Source organism: Ambystoma mexicanum, chromosome 13 (assembly GCF_040938575.1).
Source record: "Ambystoma mexicanum isolate Mex_15411 chromosome 13, UKY_AmexF1_1, whole genome shotgun sequence".
In the NCBI taxonomy this organism is placed as follows: Eukaryota; Metazoa; Chordata; class Amphibia; order Caudata; family Ambystomatidae; genus Ambystoma; species Ambystoma mexicanum.
The window spans coordinates 740,279,956-740,306,419 of record NC_090938.1 but is presented as its reverse complement, the minus strand read 5'-3'; the positions used below and the strand labels follow the sequence as shown (position 1 = coordinate 740,306,419).

The 26,464-nt window shown below is 47.8% G+C and overlaps 1 protein-coding gene across 1 annotated transcript in view; it reads right to left on the bottom strand.

Annotated features, from left to right (window-relative positions):
• Positions 1-643: 643 nt before the first annotated feature.
• Positions 644-26,464, bottom strand: part of LOC138521872 (transmembrane protein 268-like) — a 235,660-nt gene continuing 209,839 nt past the window's right edge. Inside the window, exons 6-9 of the mRNA XM_069635024.1 lie at positions 18,177-18,287; positions 7,378-7,455; positions 6,195-6,401; positions 644-4,290 (exon numbers count right to left, since the gene is read on the bottom strand). Coding sequence (XP_069491125.1) covers positions 4,126-4,290; positions 6,195-6,401; positions 7,378-7,455; positions 18,177-18,287 — 561 coding nt within the window. The 3' untranslated portion in view covers positions 644-4,125. The remainder of the gene's footprint in view (positions 4,291-6,194; positions 6,402-7,377; positions 7,456-18,176; positions 18,288-26,464) is intronic.

The window sequence follows — 26,464 nt, the reverse complement described above, 5'->3', positions numbered from 1 at the left end:
GTTTGAGAGGTAGAAATGCAAGTGCGACAGCAGTTGGTCATACAGCAGTGGTTCCACTCAAAAATATGCATGGCAGGGTCAGGAATGTCCCTGTCATGCAGTGTGAATCCCCCTGCACATGTTCCAAACACGTGTAGGGGAATGGGTTTCATTTCTGTGCATTCCAAAGCACCTCCTGCTTCTGAATTTGAAATGCGCAGAAACAGCACATATTAATCCCACAAAGGCACATAACGGACGACCACAAAACCCATTTCATATAATGCTGGAAGCAATGGCTGGCTGGGCTCAGGATTCCTTCCTGTGTAGCTAGAGGTGACAACGCTGAACCTAGCTCCTTCCTGCGCATGTCTAGATGTAGCTAGAGGTGGCAATGGTGAACCTAGCTCCTTCCTGCGCATGTCTAGATGTAGCCAGAGGTGGCAACGCTGAACATAGCTCCTTCCTGTGCATGTCTAGATGTAGGTAGAGGTGACAACGTTGAACATAGCTCCTTCCTGCGCATGTCTAGATGTAGCCAGAGGTGACAACGCTGCACATAGTTCCTTCCTGCGCATGTCTAGAGGTAGCGCCACACAAGAGAAGAAGCAATGATTTGCTGCACAGAAGATGGCCAACAAAAAAAAGTGTGTCAAACAGAATCTTAATTGATATCCACTGCCTGTAAGATGCCTTTATTTGGTTTGCAGACACTGAGTGCACATAGAGCAGGCTGTTTGTGCACCCTAAGATGATGGAATCCCCCAGAGAACCATAGACCACGGGCGGCCTCAATGGCGGGGTGAACCTGCACCAGCCTGCACTCTATGCGCTTTGAAGTGGTATCCAATTCAGTCTCCACAGCGGGCAAGTAGAAACTGTTTACCAATGACCAGCCCCGGCGCCGTTCACCAAATATGCCGTATCCTCTTTCAGAACTTCGTTACAAATTTTTTACAAAGCAGACCTCCGACAGGAGTGTCTACCTTCTCAATTCTGCATTCCTACCTGCATCTGCAGCTCTCATTTCATCCTACAATAAAGGTGGTTACCAAGGTCATGCCCACCAAACATGATGATGGGGATGCCTCCATTTCTAGTCTACATTCACAGAATCAAGTTCTTTAGGGAGCAGTTGCTTGTGTAGAAGTGCTCAGCAAAGCTGGAAAGTGGGAAGACCCGCAGGAGCAGAGCAGGGTGTTGAAAGGCCTGGTTGTGCCACGGGATGGCCACAAGCTAACACGTTTGCCCTACACATACCTCTGGTCAACACCAGGCAGACACTTTCCAGTATCCTTCGCTAAAGAAATGTGTCAGGGATTGGTGCCCTCTCTAGACCAATCATCTGAAGTGCACGCCTCTGCTAGAGAGGTAATTGCCATCTGCATTGCCCATCTGCCTGCTGTGAGGGAGGGCTTGGATCTGACTTTCCCCAGCAGCAGTGAGCGTGAAGGTGGCAGAGTGAGAAGGTTAGCCCTTGTTGGTGGGGAGACCTCTGCTAGAGAGATAATGGCCATCTGCATAGCCCATCTGCTTGCTGTGAGGGAGGGCTTGAATCTGATCTTCCCCAACAGCGGTGAGCGTGAAGGTGGCCGAGTTAGAAGGTCAGCCCTTGTTGGTGGAGAGACCTCTGGTGGTGCTGGATTTCTCTTCACAGGTATGACCATAGTGGGAGTTTGTCTGTGACCTTTCCTAACATATGTGTGCGTGTTGGGGCAGTAGAGTTGGACTCTCTGGCTTCCTCTCCAGCTTCAGCATTTAGATTGTAGAGTGGAGAGCGTGTCGGCTGAGTGCCCTCTGATGCTTTATATTTCTCGGTGGAGAGGGGCATGTAAGGTTATTGGGGATGTGACGTTCCTCAACACTGGTGCGAGTGTAAGTGGAAAATCGGTGAGTTGGCCAGTTGTCTTCTGCGTGTTGTAGGCTGTCATTGGAGGGGTTGGGTCTGCAGTCTACCTGAACTCCTGTAAGTGTGCACATAGCAGTGTTAGGAGCTTGCAGAGTGGGGGCAGTGGCTGTTCTGCTAGTTGTAGAGTTCTCAGATAAGTGAGTCATATAGACGCATTGTGTCCATGGCCTTCCCTAACACTCCCCGAGTCTAGGGAAGATACTGTAGTTACCCGCAAGTCTTTCCTCCTGGTCCCTATATATGAGTTGCTTGGGAAGAGCTTGCACCTTTTCAGTGTGACCTGGAGAGATCTCCTAGTGCAGCATGAAGACTCACTGTGGACAAAATGTAGAGATTTAGGGAAAGACATCTGTATGTCACACATCTGGGGTTGGGTAGTCCTGGGATCAATTAGTGTAGAGCAGAGTAGATGTTCTCGATGGGTAGTCCACATGTATTGGATTACCCATCGAGTACCTCACCTGTTCTGCCCCCCACCTCGGATGCCATAAATATTAGAACAGACATTACAGAGCAAGTGACACATTAAGGACGGGGAGCAACGTATAACAGTAGTCTTACAAGCTCTACCCGAGGAATCTGCCCAGAGAGGCCCAGACCTTTGATAGAAAAGGCACACGCCGCAGGTTTGAATGCACATATTACACATGGTTGTTGAATGGACAAGACCTGTGATCAGCATTGCTCAGCGCCTACCAAGAGATACTTGAGCCTGGACCACCTCACGTGGAGGGTTTTCTATTAATAGAAATATCTGGGAATATGTGGGCGACTGTAAATTAGGATGTTTGGTGCATGGTGTCCAGCATAGAGGCCAGCTCATTGATACCCCTCCTAGACGCCCCAGACACCCAACAATAAAAAGACAGGCCCACCATTTAAGGCAACCCCTTAATTTGGATGTTTCCCTTGACGTAGTTTCTTGCATTATCCTGCCTGAGTATACTTAACTGGCCGTCCACGGGGCTGGCACCTTTTGCTCATTGTAAAGAAATCAGATTAGCAACTTTGTAGTTGGTCTCACACTCATTTCTTAATCCTGTGCCTGATTTTCCCTCTGCAGGTCCTGCTGTAAAGTTTCTTATGTGATTCTCTGATAAGCCTTGACCTCTTCTTCTAGAGAGACTTGTTGGTCTAGAATTCATTTGTTTAAATGGCTCATGAAGGGCCCGGCCCCGAAAGGAACTTTTCCATGTCTGAGAGCACTGCGGAAGTGTGATTTGGGTCCAGAGCAAGGGTGGTGCTTGGAATCGATGTGCAACAAGGAAACATTTAAAATTCGTTCCACCTGCAAAAGGCAGTCCTAGTTGGTGGGTACCTTAGGAAAGCCGAGACGCCAGGTGCCACAGTAGGTAGGTAGATGGGTACACTGTCCCCAAAAGGCAGTCCGAGTTGGTGGGTACCCCAGGAAAGCAGAGACTCCTGGTGCCACAGTAGGTAGGGACATGGGTACACTGTCCCCAAAAGGCAGTCCGAGTTGGTGGGTTCCCTAGGAAAGCCGAGACTCCAGGTGCCACAGTAGGTAGGAGGCAGTCCAAGTTGGTGGGTACCCCAGGAAAGCCGAGACTCCAGGTGCCACAGTAGGTAGGGACATGGGTAGACTGTCAGGAGAGTATGCTGTGGTTTTCTTCCCCATTCACTTTGAATGCACCTGTAAATGTATTGGGGCAATGACCCATAAGGCAGGTAGTCAAGTGTCAACCTAGAGGCTATTCTGTGTTGGAAGGCGTTTGCTGACGGCGTGGGGGGGGATCTTCACTTTAGGGGTGCCCCTATTCCCCGTTACATTCGATGTCAATCCAAAGCAGCTTTCAGGACTCTGCTCCGGCCCTTGATTGTCAACGTTAAAGTCATTTTTCATCAGGGTCTCTCCTGGCTGCTAACTTCTGCTCCACAAGCACACCTCGTCTCCCTCACTGGCTGAGAGTCTCAAAGGCTGGAGCACAATCTCACTCTTGACCAGACTCAGTGGCCCATTGATGTCATACCATGCTTCCATTCAGGCATTAATGCTAGGTTAAGACCCCACCACTCTAATTCCAGTGGACGCTTGGACCTCCAAATGCCTGCACCAATTGCCCATGGACCGCTACAGTGTGCCCCTGTCCAGGCAGCTCCATTAAGTTGGAGGGTCTAGCTGACTGTTTTATTCCCCCTCCATTAGAAGGAAACTGGTCACATAAAATACAAGGTCCCACTGCATTCACAGTGATGAACCTTCATACTGTGCTCAAAGGTCAAAAGCTACAAACATTGGACAGATGTGACTCTATGAGCTGGCAAAGGCAGGGCACCCTTGCCTCCTCGGCATGCAGCGAGAAGCCGGTCTGGGGCAGCCCTTGCGTGACGAGCAGTTTCACGTAGAGGGCACTGTGCAGGGCGACAAGCTTAGCTGCCATCTCCTGTGGATAAGGAGAGAAGAGAGAACAGGGTGTGAAGAAACAGAGCATGTGCCAAATGGTGTCAGCATTATTAGCTTGGTCTGACCTCTGTTTGTGAGAAAGCAAAACTGCACCAGTGAGACTGTCTATCTACGACTTTACATTTATTTGAGAAACAGTAATTGGTGCTTCCATTATAAACACTGTACAATAAGTCAACTGTGGCACGCTGGGTCATCCCATTGCTGTGTGCTTTAACAATTATATCACGGAGGGATGTAGGCACAGAAACCAGGTGGTGATGATGGGAAAGGCAGAAACATGGGCCAGCCGTTACAGTGATCAAACAGCAAATCTAGCTCTGCATGCTTATAAATATATACTTTTTCAAAAGAGGCACCACAGACGTAGCGACATGCATTCTGCTTACTCCAGATGATGGGTGATCAATTGAATACTATTCAATGAATACAAAATTATTGGTTGATAAGTGTGATTGTTTTTTATCGACACATGTTTCGGCGCCACTTGCCCCTTTTTCAAAACAGGGCTGTGCAGATCAAAATGATGCAGTAAAAGTAATATCAAATAATATCAAGATGCCGAAAGCAAAACAAAGTGTTAGTGCGATCACAATTTGTCAAAGCAATCAAAATAAACACAACATTGAGTTCCATCATGAATACATGTATATTTAATAGATGGACAGAAAACATGGGATGGGCACAAGGGAGGATCACAAGGGATAAGAGAGCGGAAAACAGAGATTGTAGGAGTAAATGATTAATAAATCACCAATTAATTCCACACAAGACCTGTGTCCTGTTATTGAGTGGTGCTTGATTATTGGGTACACAGTGACCTTTTTGGGCTGCCTCTAGTAACTCATACCATATTCACAAGGTGACAAATAATGGTTATTGGGTGATGAATTATGTTATTCATACTTAAAGTATCAATACAAACACAATGGGATTGCAATGGTGGGGTTAATAAAGATTCCCAGAACAGCGTACCAAATTCAGGTAACTAGTTACCATTATACTCTTTGGCCAAATATCTAACGGCATATCGCACATCACATAGAGGCAACCATATTGTAATGGAGTTTTGCAAGAGTGGGATTACGCATGATATTCATTACTTAACAAATCAGTAGCTTCTAATGGTTGAAAGCAGGAACCGCAGAGCTGTTATTGTCGGCCTTCCAGTGGGCTGTAGTGTAAATGTGGTATTCTTGGGGTCTGACAGTAAAGTGTTGCTATGTTATTTATGGCCTGCCCTGCATATGTCGATGATTCGTCCTATTACGGGAAGCAGGAACTGCAGAGCTGTTCCTGCCTGCCTTCCAGTGGGCTGTAGTGGAAATGTGGTATTCTTGGATCTGAGAGTAAATTCTTGCTACGTTACGTATTGCCCCTGCCCTGCATATGTCTATGATTCGTCCAATTGCGGGAAGCAGGAACCGCAGAGCTGTTATTGTCTGTCTTCCAATGGGCTGAAGTGGAAATGTGGTATTCCTGCGGTCTGAGAGTAAAGTCTTGATATGTTATGTATGTCTATGATTTGTCCTATTGCGGGAAGCAGGAACTATCGGTGTGTCAGGTTTGCCCTCTAGCAAGACACATGAACTGCATTCCGACCTGAGACCCTTGATCTCACAACCCTTCCAGACACTAACATAATCCAGTTCTCGTTCTTAAAAGCCTCCAAGTCCATGGGATGAGCTCTCATTGATACTAAGTAATTCTGCTCATTTTATCATGAGCATCTATTGTAGAGACTCCTGTAGTCTCCGAACGACAGTCCTGGTTCTCCAGCGATAGTACTGGATAAAAATATGTGACATCCAAAACACAGGGCACAATCCAGCCAATTTGTTATCTCTACATTTATTGACCCCAGACAGCCATGTTGTTTCTTACCTGCGGCGTGCCCACTGGTGCTACGCAGCACGCCAAGCTACAATTGGATGACTGGGGTCGGCAGCGAGGGTCTGCTTCTGGCTCAGCCTGCAGAAGTGGGGTCTCCTCCGATTCCATTCCTTCGGCTCGACTGCATTCAGATCGGGGGGTGACGCTGCTCTGGATGACCACCACACTAAGACCCCTGAATTTCCGTTTCACCCTGTTCTGCCAAAGAATGGAAAGATATAGAGAAAGCAATAAGTAAAAGAGTAGATCCATGCTTTTCAAATTCCATAAGGGCCCTAAGCATAGCCAGTCACTTGCCAAGTCACTCACCCTCCCGACAGTCCTAACATCCCATTACTGGCAAAGGCCTTTTAGGAAATGAGCCACTACAAATAAACACAGACACAAAGTTGTGCACCTAAACTGTCTTAAGGGGAAGCCAGGGGCACAACCCCTTTTACAGAACCAGTAGATCCTGGATGGTGCCCACTATCCTGCATTGAGCTACAGCGCATCAGGGTTGGGTGGAGCTATGGGGAAGCAGCCAGGATCCAAACGGATCAGCCATGCTTAAATCAGGTAGTCTGAACCCTCCTACATCGCATACTACATTGAGCTAAAGTGCATCAGGGTTGGGTGGAGCCATGGGGAAGCAGACAGGATCCAAAGGGATCAGTCATGCTTAAGTCAGGTAGTCTGACCCCTCCTACATTGCATACTACATATCCTAATCCTTACGGTTCTGACACACACCCAAAACTCACTCACTTGCTAAATATGGGGAGAAAGTGAGTAAGTGAAAAAGCCAAACAGCAAGCAGTTGGAATTCGCACAGGTACATGTGAATGCTGGGGTGCAATAAACAGTGCGCATTTCAGCACCCCAAAAATCTTTTCCCCAAATGTAGGCTGGCATGTAAAAAGTGGGGGAGCTACAAAAGCAGGTGAAGGGAGATGTTGTCCCTCCAACAACAAAGCCAATGACTAGCAACCCCCGTGTGCAGGGCGTGAAAGGTCCCAGGCAGCAGCAATGGTTTTTCCACAGCTCAAGTAGCTATGGTGATTATCACAGACAACAAACTGAAATTAATGAGAATACACAATATGCTCTCTTTACCTCTCACCTTCAGTCTTTTGCCTCGTTGAAAAACCCCAGAGCCGCCAAACCACAAGTTCCAAGAATTCCTGGTCCTTACCTGCAGGCTGTGACTGTACTCTAAGAGATGCACAAGCCGCTGGAAACACTCAAGCACATTGAAGTAGCAGAAACTGAGCTATCAGCAGAGTCAAGGAAAATAATGGTCTACAGCAGGGGCATGCAACCTGCAGCACTCTAGATATTTTGGACTATGACTCTCATAATGCCTCACCATTCGCTGGGCTGGCTAGAGTTGATGGGTGTTGTAGTCTAAAACATCTAGCGAACCAAGGATTGCTGATCTCTATTCTAGGGACACATAAGAGTTCTGCCACAGACAGGACATCTTTTGATTCTTAAGATGGTGCTGTGATGAATCTGTTGATGTCATCACTCCTTTCTCGGCGGTAGCCTCTCCCCATGTGGCCAGGTGAGGGCAGCCGCTACCTGATCCTAACCCTGGGGGCGGCTATATGGGGGGGGGGAATCACATGGGGGCAGGGGACCCTCATTCTCTGATTAACAAAAAAACAACAACTTGACTCCTAGTCCCAATTTCATAAGCTACCTGGTGTACTCCCCTGCCAGGTTTCTTCTCCTCTTTACTGTAACATGTTCTCAAAGTCTTGGCTTTGCCTGGTGTTTTCTCCTACCAGACACATTACAGAGAATAGCAGCGAATACAAGGCACAGTTGAGTTTAATACATGTGCAAACTTAACTTGTTTTACACACTCGTAAACTCAACTGTGTCTTGTATTCTCTCCCGTCAGGGCTTTTCATGTGACTTGCTTTACACACTTATAAACTTGTCTGTACCTGGTATACGTTCCTGCCAGGGCTTTACACATTCGCAAACTGGTAAATTTCTCGCATTCATTCGAATGGATTGTGTCCTCCAAATTATTCCTCATCTATGACATGTAATGTCCACAGCTGTGCTGATTCTGAACTTTTTTCGGCAGAGGGCGCCCTGCGTCAATGTCCCTCGAAGGCCTCCGTCAAGGGTGACGTCATCGGATATTAAGTAGCACGCACGGTGCCTGTAGCCTCAGTTAGGTTTTTTACGCAAATGTGTTTGCTTCGTAAAACTCAGCGCGCCTCGTTACTGTTAAGTTACCGTATTATGTCTTCTTCTACCCCGACGACCCCACGGTCTGGCTTCAAGAAATGTCGTGACTGCGACTCCAAGATGTCGATTACGGATCGGCACAGAATATGTCTGTGGTGCCTGGGCCAGGACCACACCACGGGTGACTGCTCGAAGTGCCAGTCGTTGACTGCCAAGGCCTTGCGAGAACGTAAGGGGAAATTGAAGGTAGGAAGGATGTCCCAGCCCGTAAATCCAAGTCGGCTGGTCTTTCCACCAACGAGTCGAGAGGGGACTCTCCTCTTCTGAAGAAGTCCAAGCACTCCAGGTCCTGCAGTGGTTTGCGATACTCGTCCTCTTCATCGCAGCGGTCCAGGAAGCGACGTCACTATTCTCCTTCCTCATCCTCTTCAGACAACGCCTCTTCGAAAAAAAGGTGACCTGCCCCACCAAATCCTCGACGCCAGAGGAGTGGGATGCTTTCCGGGTGCAGATGTTGAAGATATTTCAATCCCAAGGCACAGTTCCGTCTGCGCCTTCTGACGAAGCAGGCAGGGAATGGTCTCGGTCGGATACTCACACACCTTCAGGCCCGTGTGGATGGCGTGATAAACGTTGTGAGCCTTCGAGGCCCAGTTCGGACAAGGCATCAGGTGTTCACCAGAGATGGGTCAGGTCCAGGTCACAGTCTTTGTCTCCAGTGAATCCGTCGAAATCCTCGGCGCCCGTAAGGTGTCAACGACATCGGCGCCATGCCAGTCGGGTGCACAGGTCGGTTCTTTGCCACCGGTCAGGTCCTCGAAGCTGTCAGAGCCATCAATGCCCTCAATGGCATCTGGGCCGAATTTACTGGTGGAGGTCCCCGTTACTTTGGATCCTCCGAGGAAGGCTACTTCTAAGTCTTTGAGGACTGCTACTGAGAAGAGGTGTACTCTTCTCCCAAGGAAGGACTTCTTTAAGTCTCTCCAGGACATTTATGAGGACAAAGAAAGGTCCAAGGAAGATGTTGGTCCTTTTGGTCTTCCATATGGTACTCCTGGTGTTCCGGAGTGTCTCATTTCTGAAGAGAGTTGTATGGAGGATCTGTGTCAGTACTTGCATGATGCCAGTGGCCTTGACACTTACCCTGAGATGGGGTTTGGTAGGCCGGATCCGGGGGATCATGCCAACTCCTTATCGGAGATTGATGTTGAGAGTTGTGGAGTACCTGGGCTGGACCAGGCCTACGGTGCAGTTTGATCAAGATGACCTTACAGATATTCTGCATCAGGGTCCGTCCACTGACCCGGTGTTGCCATTTCATATGACATTGCAAAAGATGGTGGCTGCTACTTGGAACACCCCGGAGAGTATTCCGGCGGTGAACAAATCGTTGGCAAAGAAATACCGCTCTTCCTGTAGCGACCCCAGCTACTTGTCCACACACCCCACTCCAGAGAGTTTGGTGGTTCAGGCGGCTATGGCCACCTCAAAGCAGACAGCATACCCTACCATCCCTCCTGATAGGGATAATAAGCGCATGCATGTTTTTTTCTGCTGGGGATATGGCGTTGAAGTCGGCCAACTCCACCTGTGCCTTAGCAAAGTTTTTGTACACTCTGTGGAATTGCATCTCTTTAGCGGCTGAGCATATTCCTGAAGGGGAAGAAAGGGATGGCTTTCTAGCCATTGTGAAGGATGGCAAGGATGCCATGTGTGAATCCCTTCAATCTGGGTTGGACACTGCAGATAGTGTCAGCAGGTCCATGGCTATGAGTACCGTGATGCGCAGATTTGTGTGGTTGCGGAAGTAAGGGTTTGCACCAGATGCACAGGCTCGTCTTCTCAACATGCCCTTTGACGGGTCGCATCTGTTTGGCAGCAAGGCTGACGAGAGCCTTGAGAGGTTGCAGACCTCCAAAGCAGCTGCCAAATCTTTAGGTGCATCTGTTTGACAACCTCTGCCTTTTCCTCCTAGGGGACAGCAATGGAGGGGTTCCTTGCGCTACTACTCCTCATTTGAAAGAGCGAGAGGGATGGCCAGTCAGAGGGGCCAACATAGGTTTCCTCGTGGTGGACGAGGTAGAGGTGCCAAGGCCTCTCAGGCAGCAGCCTCTTTGTTTTTGAAGCGGCTGCGGCAGCGCCTGATTGCACTCTGAGGCCTAGTCTCAGTTTTCACCTGTAGCGGGCAGGCTGTCTCAACATCTAGAGGAGTGGCGAGCTATTACTTCACATGCTTGGGCTATGGAAACAATAGCCCACAGCTACTGCCTTCCTTTTCTAAAACGGCCTTACGACAATCCACCAGGGAAGCACTCTTTGAGAATTCCGGACCTGCTCCTTGTGCAGGAGATTTGGACACTGCTAGAGAAAGGTGCTACAGAACCAGTGCCTGTGGCGGAGAGGAACAAGGGTTGGTATTCCCCATATTATTTGATTCCCAAGAAGGACAGAGGACTGAGACCCATCCTGGACTTGAGATACTTGAACAAGTTCCTCAGGAAGGACAAGTTCAAGATGGTCACTCTTTCTCAGATCCTTCAGGCCCTCTAACTTCAGGATTGGTTGATGTGATTGGACCTGCAGGATGCTTATTTTCATGTGCCGATCCATCTCAAGCAAAGAAAATACCTGAGGTTCGCAGTTGGCGGCTCGCACTATCAGTTTCAGGTCCTGCCATTCGGGTTGAGTTCCGCCCGAGGGTCTTCACTAAGCTCATGGTGGTGGTGGCAGCGTATCTCAGGAGAGGGGGGATTCACGTCTACTGCTACCTGGATGATTGGCTGATCAGGGCGCGTTCTCCCGAACAAGCCTTGGATCATCTCAGCGTCACCTGCCAATCCCTTCACAAACTGGGCTTCTTCCTCAATTTCAAGAAGTCGCATATGAATCCTTCCCAACGGCTCCAGTACATCGGGGCTGTGTTGGACATGTCCTTGGGGATGTGCTCGCCACCCAAGGTGAGGGCTAAACACATTCTCCAGATGGTCTCCAAGTTTCAACAAGCCCAGACTCTTCCGTCTTTCGAATTCTTAAGGTTAGTTGGCCTCATGGCATCGTGCATTGTTCTGGTGCCAGAGGCCCGGCTGAGAATGCAATCCCTTCACTGGGCTCTCCAGACTCAATGGTCCCAATTCTCAGGCAAGATGTTGGATCTCCTTCATGTTCCCGTCAAGGTCTCCCAGGAAGTTCTCTGGTGGGCCAGCCAGGAAAATCTCATGAAGGGGGGAACCTTTTTGGCAACCGTGGCCGGAGGCAACGGTGGTGACAGACGCTTCCCTCACAGGGTGGGGGGCTCATGCCAACGATCTGACCATCAGCAGTCGTTGGTCTCCATCAAAGTCCAAACTACCTATCACTCTTTTGGAGCTGAGAGCAATCAGGCTAGCACTGAAGACTTTCCTGCCATCTGTATGGGGAAAGAATGCCCTGATAATGACGCACAACACAGTGGCCATGCATTACCTCAACAAGAGAGGAGGTGTAGGGTCACTACCTCTGTGCAGGGAGGCAATGCAGCTCTGGTTCTGGGCAATTCAAGAAGGAATCTCACTAACAGCGGTTCATCTAGCCGGAGAGGAGAACATGGCGGCGGACGCTCTGAGCAGGCAGAGCACAGTCTCCCACGAGTGGGAACTAGCTCAGAAAGCCTTGCAAGAGATCTTCAGCCTTTGGGGAACCTGTTCGCGACCGGTGCTAACCAGAAGTGCGAAAGGTACTGCTCGAGGGAATTTCCTCTGAGAAGAGCTCTAGGAGATGCGTTTGTTGTGGATTGGTTATTCCCGCTTCTGTACGCATTTCCTCTGATCCCTGTCATTCCTCAGGTTCTCAGGAGGTTGCATCAGTTCAGGACCCACATGATCGTCTTTGCTCCAGATTGGGCCAGGAGAGTGTGGTACCCGGACCTTCTAGACATCTATTCTCCAATGCGTCTTCCCCAAAGAGAGGATCTTCTCTCGCGAGAGGAAGGTCAGGTTCTCCATCCAGAGGTCAAGACTCCCAACCTTCACGCATGGTTTCTGAACGGTTGAGATATAAGCATTGGAACCTCCCGAATGACGTGATGGAGGTGTTGCTTTCGGCTAGGCGGCCAGCAACAAAGTCCCTGTACCGTTGCCGTAAGTTTTGCGACTGGTGCAGAGGAAAGAATGTTGATCCTTTTCAGTGCTCAATTCCAGAGGTTCTCTCCTTCTTACTTCCTTTGGCCCACAGGGGTCTTCAGGTGGGATCCATTAAGGGTTACCTGCAAGCGCTTTCTATCTTCAAGAGCTTGTCTGATGAATGCTCCTATTTTAAGATTTCGCTGATCACTCAGTTCCTGAAAGGGCTCACGAATGTGTTCCCGCCGTCGCCTTTGCAGGTGCCGGTCTGACTCTGTAATTTGGTCTTGATATTTCCGATGGGTGCTCCGTTTGAACCTTTGCACTCTTGTCCGTTGAGACTGTTCACATTTAAGACTGTTTTCTTGGTTGCAGTTACCTCTGCTCGAAGAGTGAGCGAGTTGCAGGCACTTTCTTCTAAGCCACCCTTGACTTTGTTCCACAAGGACAGAGTTGTACTGAGAGTACATCCCTCCTTCCTACCTAAGGTAGTGTTAGAATTTCATTGAAGTCAGTAGGTGGTGCTCCCCGTCTTCTATCCTCCTCCGCATCCTAGTAAGGACAAGGAGAGACTCCATGGGTTGGATCCTAGGAGGGCATTGAGCTTTTATCGTTCAAGAATGTCTAGGGTGAGAGTTGATGGCCAGCTCTTTGTGGGGTATACTGGATACCGATTAGGCCAGGATGTTTCTAAGCAGTCCTTCTCTAGGTGGATCATCTTCACTATTTCAGAATAGTACAGGTTGGCTGGTAAGGACCCTCCTGATGGCTTGCGGGCTCATTCCACCAAAGGCATGGCTACATCGACAGCCTTGCAGAGGGATGTACCGGTAAAGAACATCTGTGATGCTGCAACGTGGTCTTCCATACACACGTTTGTAAGCATTATTCCCTGGATACTTCCCATGCTCAGGATGTCGCCTTTGGTAAGTAAGGCAGTTCTTTACTCTGCCATTTAATTCAGTGTGTCTAAATTGTTCTCCCTCCTCCACTCATGGATACTGCTCTGGGAGTCTGTCATAGATGAGGAATATGTCGGAGGACACAATCTATTCGAAGAACAAGTTACTTACCAACTGGTAGCGTCCTTTCGACTGGATGTTCCTCCAACGTATTCCTCATTGCCCTCCCAGCCTACCCCTCTCAAGTATTTCCCATGCCATTACAGCTTTCGTTCCAACAAGGCTAAGTGCAGTCAATGCTGTCGTATAAGCACGTGGGCCACACGTTGTGAGGGGGAAAAGAACAGGAACTGAGGCTACGGGCGCCGTGCATGCTACTTATAACATCCGGTGACGTCACCCTCGACAGAGGCATTTGAGGGACATCGACTCAACGCCATCGACGCAGGGCGCCCTCTGCCGAAGACATTTCCGGAGCAGCACAGCTGTGGACATTACATGTTATATATGAGGAATACATTGGAGGAACATCCAGTCGAAATGACGTTACCAATTGGTAAGTAACTTGTTCTTCTATTAGTCTTTTTTTGATAATATCGGGTCTCATATTCCATTTCATGTGTTCTGGTTCCGTTTATCCTTCTTTGGCAGAGTTACATGAGTAGGCCCTGTTAGGAGAAGACACCATGCAAAGCCAAGACTGTGAAAATGTTACAGTAAAGAAAAGAAGAAACCTAGCAGGGGAATATACCAGGTAGCATATGAAATTGGGACTAGTAGTCAAGTTGTTTCTTTGTTGATCAGAGAATTCCAAGGAAGACTCAGACCCTTAGTAGTTTAAAATATTGTGTAGAGGAAACCTGGGCAAGGGAGTAATCCCCTGGAACTGTATCCATTAAGAACCTTTGTGTTGGAGTTACGCCTTTTCCTTTTTGAACATTTGTGCACTTTCAAGGCACAGAGACATTATCCTTTCACCTTAGAGTTTTCTTTTAGAATGTGAGGGCCAGAATAGTATTTCAGGCACAGGACATTTTTGCTTGGGAAATCTTGGCAACGGACAGATCCTTAGTTTTGGTTGAGGTAGGGAAACACCTCCTAGAATAGGAACAGCAAGGCATTTTACAACCCTCTTTTACTTTGAATAAATGTTTATAGCCAAAACTAAAGGCTCTCTGTGTTCCACGTCTCATTCCTGGCTTCTCACAGTGTATAGTGTTGCCTATTATTGAATCTTCTACACATGATCTCTGTTTCCCGCCAGGACTATTGGAGAGAGCTGATCTGCACATTGTGGTCTCCTGCAGTGGCACACCTACGAGCTAATAAACAGCGGAATCGAGAGCTCCCAAGAGTAATTGACAGTGGCTAGGAAGCAATGGCTTAATACGTTTATGCTTCACTTTCTTGTTTTCTTAATGAGTCTTTCAAAATGATGCAATGAGCCGAGAAGCGGGTTTCTTGCTTGCTGTGAATGGGGAATCAGGCTTCATCACACTGATGAAAAACTACAAGGTCAAAGCATGCCTATGGTTGCTTGTGTTCCCATGCAGTGGCGCTGTGGCCTGGCAATTGATCGGGACTGTTGATTTGTTCCAAAATCACTAAAGCATCCTCATCCAAACCCACCAGAGCTGCCTACGCCAACCGAATCACTCCGCCTAAATTCAAGAGGACCAAGGCTGGAGGCTCTAGCTTCCCAGCCACAGTGGCCAAACATTGGAACCTCCTCCCTCCCACCCTTCATCTGAATTCTTGTACTGGACCTTTCCGAAGAACTCTAAAAACCCTACTGTTTTCCTGAATGCGGATCACAGGCCCCTACCTGGTCAGAACTCTGAAACTATAGTAATGGTTTTGTTACCAAACAACTATTAACACTGTGCTTATCCCAATGGGCCTCATTACAAGTTTGGCGATAGCCTTGCCGGTAAAACCGGCAGGCTGCCGCCAAACTTGCAATATTTTCTGGCACCCGCGAATGGGCAATTACCGGGCCATTACAGCCTTGCCGGACCCAGTAATTGCCTATTCGCGGGTGCCGGTAAAACATTTTCCCCCATTCCCATTTGAGCCCCATAGGGCGCAAATGGGAATGGGGAGGTCGGATGCACCGGCACCATTCAGAATGGTGCTGGTGCATCTGACATGCTGTGCTTGCGGTTGCCGGTCTGCCCGCCAGGTCAGACCTGGAGGGCAGAGAGGCACCTGCAAGCACAACTCGTAGTTTGCTGGTCCGGTAGCAACAGTGCCAGTAGCTTACCGGCAACGTTACTACCGGACCGGCAAACTTGTAATGAGGCCCAATGTCTGCAACAGCGCCTTGATGCCCCTGGGCTTAGTGTGCTTTACAAATGTAAAAATAAATAAAGATAAATACATTTGGAAAGTTGCATATGGTGGTTAATGGAAAAGTTGAGTTAAACACAAGGGAATTAGATGCTACCAAGAGTCATTAGCAAAGGTTAAGAAGCTCTTAATGAGTATCACCTTTTGGGGTTTCCCTGGTAAAGAAGGTTTAGTCTAAAGCTGAATGGGGCCTGGAGAGTGCCAGATAATGCTGCTTCCATAATGGTCAGTCTTGATTTTGAACCTGGATCCCACGCCTGTAAATGTCCTTGGACCCAACTATTGGCAAACCCTGATGCTCCCCTAAATTAAAACGTCTGTGGCACCTACATTTATAACACGACGACGAGTGAATGTTAACATGCTTTTCGCAGTGGGAAACTCTTCATCCCTGGATGTTATTGCGTTGTTACCTTAAGACCATGCTATGTGAAATATTATGTGACAGGTTGGGCTAGGGGAAGAGACAGCAAGAAAATGGGCCTCATTACACGGAAGGCGGTAATCCAGGGTGCTATTAGCACCCTGGACCATGCCGGTAAATTACCGGCACCGCCTTGGCGGAAAGGGGATTTACCGCCCCATTCCAAGGTTGGAGGGGCGGTAAATCCCCCTTCCGCCATTGCCCTTCCCCATTCCCATTTCTGCCCCATAGGGCTCTATGGGAATGGGGAAGGCGCTAATTACGGCACCGCAATTTTGCGGTGCCGTAATTAGCTCCGAGGTCCCTTAGCGGGTTGGTACTTAACGCCTGCAAGAAGCAGGCGTTAATTCCTCCAACCCGCAAAGGGACCTCGTAGTACGGCGGTAAGGGTTAACGGTCACCGTTGCCATTAACGGTGACCGTTAGCCCTTACCGCCGTCCGTGTAATGAGGCCCAATTGTGTAGTAAAAAAACAATCTTGGAATGACGGCTATGGATCTACACTAGAGTTCAGACGCTGGTGACCAAACAATTTTAATAGTATTGGAACAGGCCGGTTATGTTTTGGCATTCCTCGGCAGAGGCGATTACTGCAGAATAAAAGGGCGGCTTTAGGATCAGTTACGTTAATGTTAAAGGATATTTGTACCACGTACAATCACCACCGGAGTGGTCCCCTGGCACTCTGGTAGATCTGAAAAACAGGGAGGAGGAAGGGTTGAGTTAGTGGGAGTAAGCTGGAAAAGTGCAAGAGAGCCGTGATGTGCTGTTGGCGGCCTCAGCCCGGTGGGTCCGTTGGCTGGGCTTGGGGTGTTTTCCGTTCGGTAGCCGCCGTGTACTGTTGTGCAAGTCTATGTGTTTTTTGTTTTGTTGTTGCTGTGTAGTGAAGTTTGTGAGGTTTGTTGTGTTATAGAGTTGTGGTTGTGTTTGTTTAGAGTTTGAGAGGATATATACGGAGGGGTGAAATTGTTAGTGAGTCGGTTATTGATTCATGATTGCATGGCACGCTTGGTCCCGGCATGGCCGGCGAATCGTATGACAATCACTGAATCACATTACTATCTAGATGTGACGCAGGCTAGACTTAGGAATTCCATATATGTGTGGCACATGCCAACAATCACACCACCATCTAGATGTGGCGCGGGCCAAACTTGAGAATTCCATCCAAGTGTGGCACACGCCAACAATCACATTTCTATCTAGATGCGACGCGGGCTAAGCTTGAGGATTCCATCTAAGTGTGGCATATGCTAACAATCACATTCCAATTTAAGTGTGGCATATGCTAACAATCACATTTCTGTCTAGATGCGAGGCAGGCTAAGATTGAGAATTCCATCTAAGTGTGGCATATGCTAACAATCACATTCCAATTTAAGTGTGGCATATGCTAACAATCACATTTCTGTCTAGATGCGAGGCAGGCCAAGATTGAGAATTCCATCTAAGTGTGGCATATGCTAAGAATCACATTCCAATGTAAGTGTGGCATATGCTCGCAATCACGTTTCTGTCTAGATGCGACGCGGGCTAAGCTTGAGGATTCCATCTAAACGTGGCATATGCTAACAATCACATTTCTATCTAGATGCGACGCGGGCTAAGCTTGAGGATTGCATCTAAGTGTGGCATATGCTAACAATCACATTCCTACAGCTAAGTTGAGCAGTTCAAGAACAGCTCAACCTAGTTGATGATCCATTTTCCCTAACCCATTTATCTCCCCCTCCAGTGCCCTTTCACATCAGATCTAATTTGTTTCCTTGAAAGATTCTAGTTCATCAAAAATCCAAGATGTGGTCTGGTGTAAAAAGGCGATTCTGAAGAGTAGAAGGGGGAGCTGCTTCTCTACATCTGACGTCACTGTGTTATACACAGTATACAGAGCCCCGGACAACCTACCTTCTGGAATGGGAAGCATTGACTAATGCCGTCTTCTTTGGGTCTCTGTGGCAGTGTCTTGTTGGCCAGAGATGAGGGAAAGACAGAGAGAAACACTGGGAAAGGATACGTGAATCTGGCTGGAGCAGTTCTTCGTTTGCTCAAACAGTCCCACCAGCAGGTGATGATTCGCCAGCAGCTCGTTAGCCTGGGTCAGGCGGACCTCTGTGTTCATGGAGATCTGTGACAGAGACTAGAAGTAGTCAAGAAACCAACTAAGACTGAGGTGTCTGAGCACGTGGCTGCCGCTCCACACACAGTCCTGCAAAATGTGGGGACTAGAGAGAAGTTCTGATTCAGTGACCAAGTTAGAATGTGATCTGGTGCATGTGCTGTGTTCTGCACTGATGACTTATTTCATATTTGATGTCATGCTTACACTGAAATATGGTGAAGTGGCTACACTATCATTTGATTTACTGTTTGAATTGGGACGAAATCCAGTTGCTAAACTCAGATGTAATCTAGTGGTTAGGTTAAACGTTTGCCTATCTGGCACGTTAAGATGCGATCCAGTGGCTAATATGAATTCAGATTTAGTGTATTAGTTGATGTGAACAACTGAGAGGTGGTCTAGTGGCTAAGTCCAAAAGTGATTAAGTGGTTAAGTTGACACATGTCCAGTGTCTACATTGTGATGTGGTGTAGCAGCTAATTTCAGATGTACAAGTTGAGATGTGTTCTAGTGGCCAAGTTGAGATGTGTTCTAGTGGCCAGGTTGAGATGCGGTCTAGTGGCCAAGTTGAGATATGTTCTAGTGACTATGTTGAGATTTGATGTGGTAGCTAAATTAAATACATCTCTAGTGCCTAAATTGTGATGTGCTGTAGTTACTATTTCGGGGTGCTGTGCAATGGCTATGTGGCTGACCCTCTAATCAAGAACCCTGATTTATATTTCCGTCTTGCTCATCTGTGTGGTTCAGACCTTAGCACTTTTTCCTTCTGTGCCTTTATTCCTTCCTTAAAAAATCATTGTGAATGTTTGGAAACAGGCACCACAATCTCCAGCACCACATTCAAAATTGTACATTTTACAATATCTCATCTGAATAAACATGGCATGTGTAACAAATGCTTAATTCTTAGCCGCCCGACCCTCTTCTTCTCAACCTGCGTCCTCAAGCACCCGTTGTTTTTCCCAGCACCCACCAGCCCAGATCCTCAGACCTCTAAACTCTGTACCATATTTCAGAGGCAATTCACGATTCTTCTCTCCTCTTGCTTTAATCCTCCTCCCCTTTGCATCTCTCTGATCCAGCACACCATCTGACCCTGTCCCGCCCTGACACTATAGCGCCCCCTAGTTTCTTTTTTTTTTTTTTAATTCTTTATTTTCATTTTAGTACTTAGAACAGGACTGAACAATAAATCACAAAATATCATAGCACAGCATAAAGGATATAAACATGTAGGAATAGAAAAAGAAAGAATTTAACGATGAACTAGTACCTACTCAAAAAAGCTCCCCAGACCTTTGTATATAAACTCAATTTCCCCATTTTTCTGTATATAAATTTCTCAATATTCGCTAAGCAGTTCATTTCTGTAATCCAATCCTCCAATATTGGTGAGACACACGATTTCCAGCTCCTCAAAATCATTTTTTTGCAAATAGAAGCACCTCTAAGCAAAAATTTCTTTTACGATAGTGAAAGGTCGTCAAGTAAATCATCGCAGCCTAGCACCATAGTCTTAAAATCCAAGTCAACAGTTTGGTTCAGAACCCCGAGACAAATAATACAAACCTCATGCCAAAAACCACGAACCCTCACACAGTCCCACAGCAAATGTTCCATACTGCCTTTCTCACTCCAGCAACACCAACAAACATCAGAATCAGACAAACCTCTATTTTTAAGCGCCCCCTAGTTTCAGTGGCAAGGATGCTGACTGACCCTCAGCTCCCCCCTATGTCCACCCCCCATTCAGTTTACACTTTAGAGAAAGGTGACACCAAGGAGCTCTCATGCAAACATACAAGCTTAAATGGATGTTGTGGTAAGTCTATACGTCAGTGTTTTTTAAGATACAATGGTTGCAATCTTAAGTGAGATGTGTAGTACGTCATGATACTGTGCTGAACTATCTGCATATATTTTGAACAAAGAATGTTTTTTTTGGTGTACATTTCTTTTTATTAGATTTTAACAAGGTCATACAATAAATGAACACATCAAAATGAGAGAGGTGCCCTCTAACTCTGAGAAGGACAATGCATTATGGTTTACCCCTGTTCCCCCCATCCAGTCCCTTCCCCCATGGTACAAGTGAACTCTCTTTGTTAGGCAGTTAGGAGAGTGAACCATGTTCTCATAAGTATCCTCAGCTGAGAGGGCTGTACCAGTATTGTCTTTGCCCCCATGGGGTATGTGGCGCACCATTCTCACACTTCGTGTGGTCTGGCCTGGCTGGTCCCACCCCTCCCACCGCGTGTCCCCCCATTTCACTGAAACATATTGTGAAACTGCAACCATTCGGTTACCCCAACCAAACTATCTCTGTGGATTGCTGCAGAGATCTTCTCCATGAGATTAACAAGTTACTTACCAACTGTAACGTTCGTTCGACTGGATGTTCCTCCCACGTATTTCTCATCGTGTGATAATTCGTTATCTCCAGCTTCGCTTCGGAAAATAATTTTCTTGGCAGAGGGCGCTGTGCTCGAGGTCGTGGCGTCGATTGTCCCTCGACGTACTCCGTACTCTGTCGACGTCACCGATTGTTACTCCACCTGAGCCTCCTCCTCTCTGTTGAGGGAAATAAGCTCTTTTTGATGATCTGACTCTCGGTTGCACTAAATTACGGACTGAGAGACCGATCACCCAAAAGAGCAGGGAGAACACACCGCCACAGACCCAGCTAAAAAGGAAAAAAGACAATTGGTGAATACTTGGGGAGAGCAAAGATCACCACAAGAAAAGCCTCCCAAAAGCTGAAAGTACCTGGGTCACCCACTCCCCTTGTAATTGAAAAGGAACAGAAATGGAATTTCCCCTTTAAGTATAGAAAAGATATTAGCTTCTATTTTGATGGTTCTGATAGGAATTAATAAAGAAAAGTTAAGGAAGTCTTACCAGAACAGGAATTGAAATAACCTATCAATCCAGTTTAGAAACAACAGAGGTACAAAACAATAAACAGGAAGGTTAGTAGGGATGCTATACCCGGGCGGCACGACGAGCGCACTAGATACAGGTAGGTGCACTTCTCAGCAAGGCGTCCCTGTGTGCACTTTCAGAAATGAGTCTTGGAGTACAATCAGGAAAGCGTCCTTCCGTACACTTGAGAGAATAAATCCAAAACAACGGGATGGAGTCGGAATCCACAAAAGGACACTGGAATTGAAGAAGGAAACAGTACCCAGTACTTGAGGTCAGCTGGGAAGGTGAGGAAAACCAGGTGAAGGCGGTGGTAGGTAAATCAGGACAGAAGTTTCTGTACGGTAAGAATTAGCAGAAGGCAATGCAGTGAACAAGCAGCGAGATCTGATACACAGGCGGATTAAGGACAGTACAAAATCAGGAAGCAAGCAATCCATAGGACAGGCAAAGGTCCGGTACACAGGTAGGCAGAAGACAGTACAAAATCAGGAAGCAAGCAAACTGTAGAGCAGGCAAAGGTCCGGTACACAGGTAGGCAGAAGAATTGATAAGTCTCAAGGCAGTCCGTAATGGATGGAAAAACAGGGATTGGTACACGGGAAGGCAATGATTGGGAAGGCACAGAAGACGAAACTTCGGATGCCGGTTGCAACTTTAATCAGAAGCAGCGTCCTTCCCGCTGCAGTGCCTAATATACCCAGGAGGCGGAGCGCCGTAAGCCCGTCAGAGCTCACGTTCCGAATAGTCGGAACTACACGCAAAAGGTAGGTCTCCTGCGAGTTGTAGGCAAAGGCTGGGTTGTCGATACCTTTGATGTTGTTGAGCCCAATCTCCAGGGTAACCGCCACCGAGAGAAGTAAGGGGCTGAGAAACGTCAGATACTGTGGCGAAGCGTCATGACTTTGGTAGGTTTCACCTGGCGTGATGAGGAGGCGCGTGGCTCATTCAGACCCCGATGTGTGACAGCATCCACCCCCAAAGGCAGCGCCAACCCCTTACGGGCATGAAAGCGGCACAGAAGCACATGAGATCGGATGTTCCCCAATGGTTCCCAGGATCTATCCTCCGGGCCGTATCCCTTCCAATCAACAAGGTAGAACGGACGACCCCTGCGCAGCTGGAAATCCAGGATATCCGCCACCTCATATTCGACATCGCCATCCACCCTGATCGGGGGAGGACGAGCAGACAAACGAGTAGAAGGCGGGCAAGGTTTGACCAGGGAAACATGAAAAACCGGATGCACTTTCCAAGATGAAGGCAAAGAAAGCCGCACAGCAACCGGACTAATCACCTCAGTGATGCATTCGGACCCACGAACTTGGGAAGGAGCAAGTGTTTTCCAGGGATCTTCAAGTTGCGAGTAGACAACCAAACTTTTGCACCCACTTTATAACTGGGAGCAGGAATCCTATACTGATCCGCATATTTTTTTGCCTTAACATGAGCACGGAGGAGATGTTCCAGAACAGATTTGCTAACAGATTTGAGATCCCGAATACAAGCTCGTGCAGCCGGGTTGTCAATGGGAAGTGTAGGATCCAGGGGCAAAGACCGAGGATAGTAGCCATACAAAGCAAAGAAAGGAGAAACACCAGAAGCCGAATGTCGCAAGTTGTTATATGCGAATTCGGCGGGTGGCAACATCGCCAACCAGGATGACTGGAAATGAAGACAGAGACAATGCAGGTATTGTTCAAGAGTTGCATTGACCCTCTCAGTTCGCCCATCCGTCTGCGGATGGTAAGCAGAACTGAACCTGTCATCAACACCAAGAGACAATGTCAACGCCCTCCAGAAGCGGGACGTTAACTGAGAGCCGCGGTCCGAAACCACAATAGAAGGGAGCCCAAAGAATCGGAAAACATGCCTTAGAAACATGGAGGCCAATATAGGTGCAGAAGGCAGCCCGGAACACGGAATGAACAGTGCCATCTTAGTGAAATAATCAATGACAACCCAAATAGTATCAAAGCCATCCACAGAGGGCAGATCGACTATAAAAGCCATAGAGAAAATATACCATGGTTTATGTGGCACTGGAAGAGGCTGCAACAAACCCACAGGTTTAGATCTAGAGATTTTAGACTGAGAGCATACTGAACAGGAGGCCAAATAATCAATTACGTCACTGGACATAGAAGGCCACCAAGCCCAACGGCGCAAAGAGTCAAGGGTTTTTTGTTGTCCTGGATGAGCCGTCATCAGTGAATCATGAGACCAAGCAAGTGCACGTAGATGCGCATCACCAGGAGGTAGAAACAATCTGCCCTGGATGTAGGGCAAACCCTGCACTATATCGAGGTTGAGAGCCTCACACTCCCTTGCATGCGAAGAAACCCACTCAGATATCAGAGAGCGTAGTGGAGGTTGAGGAGTGCACCCACAGACCAATCTACAGGGTAGTAGGAGAGAGTGATTGTTAGTTTTACCACCGGAATTGGAAGACAAACGCGACAAAGCATCAGCACATGTATTGAACCGGGCTGGCCGATACGTAATGGTGAAGTTAAATTGTGAAAAGAAGAGATGCCAGGGAGCCTGTCTAGCGGTAAGACATTTCATGGACTTGAACGCAAGGAGACTCCGATGATCTGAAAAGACTGTGACAGGATGACGCGCACCCAGCAAATGATGTCTCCATTCAGAAAAGGCGTCCTTGATGGCCAACAACTCTCTTTCCGTGATGGGGTAGTTCTGTTCATATTGAGTCAACTTCCGTGAATGAAAAGCAACCGGATGGATTTCACCTGAATCGGGACAACGCTGGGATAGTACTGCCCCAATGGCGGAGCCTGAGGCATTGGCCTCCACTAGATATGGTAAGAGCGGATTTGGATGTTGCAGTACTAGAGCAGTCGAGAATGCGGCTTTCAGAGCTTCAAAGGACTGTTGCGCCTCCGGACTCCATTGAAATGCCCGTTTAGAGCTGGTCAATGCTGTCAAAGGAGCTGAAATGGATGAAAACGAGTGAATGAATCATCTGTAAAATTTTGAAAAACCCAAAAAGGATTGTAAGGCCTTGGTAGTAGTAGGCACAGGCCAGTCAAGAACAGCTCTGACTTTAGAACGGCTCATTCTAATTCCGTGATTAGTAAGGTCGTAGCCCAAGAACTCTACTTCAGTAGAATTGAATACACATTTTTCAGCTTTAACAAATAAATGATTGTCTCGTAGTCTCTGAAGCACGAAATGAACATGGTCAATGTGTTCCTCCATTGAAGAGGAGTATATCAAAATGTCGTCTAAGTAGACAATGACAAATTGATCCAGACAGTCATGAAAAATATCATTCATGAATGCCTGGAAGGTAGTGGGCGCATTACACAGCCCAAAGGGCATCACCAGGTACTCAAACAGTCCATACCGGGTCTTGAAGGCTGTCTTCCACTCATCCCCCTCTCGTATTCGAACAAGGTTATATGCACCTCGAAGGTCCAGTTTAGTGAAAACTGCCGAAGAACCAAGCTGATCCAAAAGAACAGATATCAGCGGAAGAGGGTATTGATTCGTTACAGTTATAGCATTCAAGGCCCTGTAATCAATGCAAGGGTGAAGATCGCCTTCTTTCTTCGGGACGAAAAAGATGGGAGATGCCAAAGGAGATTTAGATGGTCTGATGAACCCGGTGATCAAGGCCTTGTCGATGCATTCCTTAAGTACCTTGTCTTCGGGCAGTGTAAGCGAGTACACCCTTCCTGCTGATATCTTAGCTCCTGGCACTAAATCAATAGGACAGTCATAGTGTCTATGAGGGGGCAGAACATCTGCACCCCCTTTGTCAAAGACATCCCAGAAATCACTGTATTCTGAGGGAACATGCACTTTCTTGGCAGTAGTAATGGCACCGATAAATGCATTGGAGGCTGCCAATGCCTGACAAGAAGACACCGGACACACATTCGAGTCCTGAAAACATTTTTCATTGCAGACCGGGGAATGAAATTTGACAGTTTTAGCAGCCCAATCAATGGCCGGGTTGTGATAGCGTAACCATGGAACTCCCAGGATGACCCGAAACTGGGGTGCCTTGATCAAATCAAAGGAGATAGTCTCTACATGTCCGTCTTCTGTTTGCATACGGACGAGAGACGTGTTTTGGGTTACCAACCCAGAGACCAGAGAGGTGCCGTCCACTGCGTGGACCGCCTCTGGTTGGGCCTTATCTAATACAGGAACCTTGTTATTGATGGCGTAATCATAGTCCATATAATTCCCTGTTGCCCCAGAATCGATGATAGCCAGAGAAGGAAAAGAAGTGTCAGCAGTTGCAGTAAATACTACTGGCAAAGTGACAGGGGCGGAGGCAGTACCATGAGAGTCCAATGATAAGATTCCCGGCGTAGGGACTCTGTCTATCGCCGGGATTTGGCGTTTCCCGCCTTCTTGTTGGGTTTCTTTGGACAGTCTTTCAGCGGGTGATCGGCCGAGCCGCAGTACATACATAGATTGTGAGAACGTCAATACTCACGTTGTGCAGGGGTTAGAGGGCCCCGCACCGCCCCCACTTGCATTGGCTCCGGAGCGGAAGATTGCGTTGGCACAGGGTCAAAGGTGGGAGTTAAGTTTGCTTGTGGCTTACGTTCCCCCTTCCTTTCGGACCTTCTGGCATCTATCTCCAAAACTAAATCCAAAAGTTCTCCAAAAACAGTAGGAACCACGGGGACAGTAGCTAGGGTGTTTTAATTCCTCAGACAGCCCTTTATAGAATACTGCCGACTTCTTCTCCTCAGGCCAATCTGTTTCAGCCGCCAATTGATTGAAACGAGTGAGGTAGGTAAACAGAGAGGAAGTGCCCTGGCGCAGGTTCAAAAATTCCAGATCCGTGGCCTGTGACTTGTAGCGGGTATCAAAGACCCTGTTCATGGCTGTGATAAGAGCATCATAGTCGTATAGAACGTAACTATTACATTCAACTAAAGGGTTAGCCCAAGCAGCTGCCGTCGCCCCCAGATGAGAAAGAATGAAAGCCACCTTTGTCGGGGAATTGGGGAAAGCAGTTGGGCGGCAAAGAAAGTGTAGTTTACCCTGATTAATGAAAGTACGGTTTTGTTTTGGATCACCTGTGAAACGCTCCGGGGGGGGGGGGCGACGGAAACTGTGTAGCCATGAGCACAGGGTTTTCAGAAAACCCGGAGGCGGCTGCCGTAGGGGCGCCAGAACCTGAAGCCGTAGCACCAGAGGAATCTATGCCCAGAGTCTGAGAAGCTGGAAACCTCTGCAGACTGTCAATCCTGTGATGCAATGCATCATGC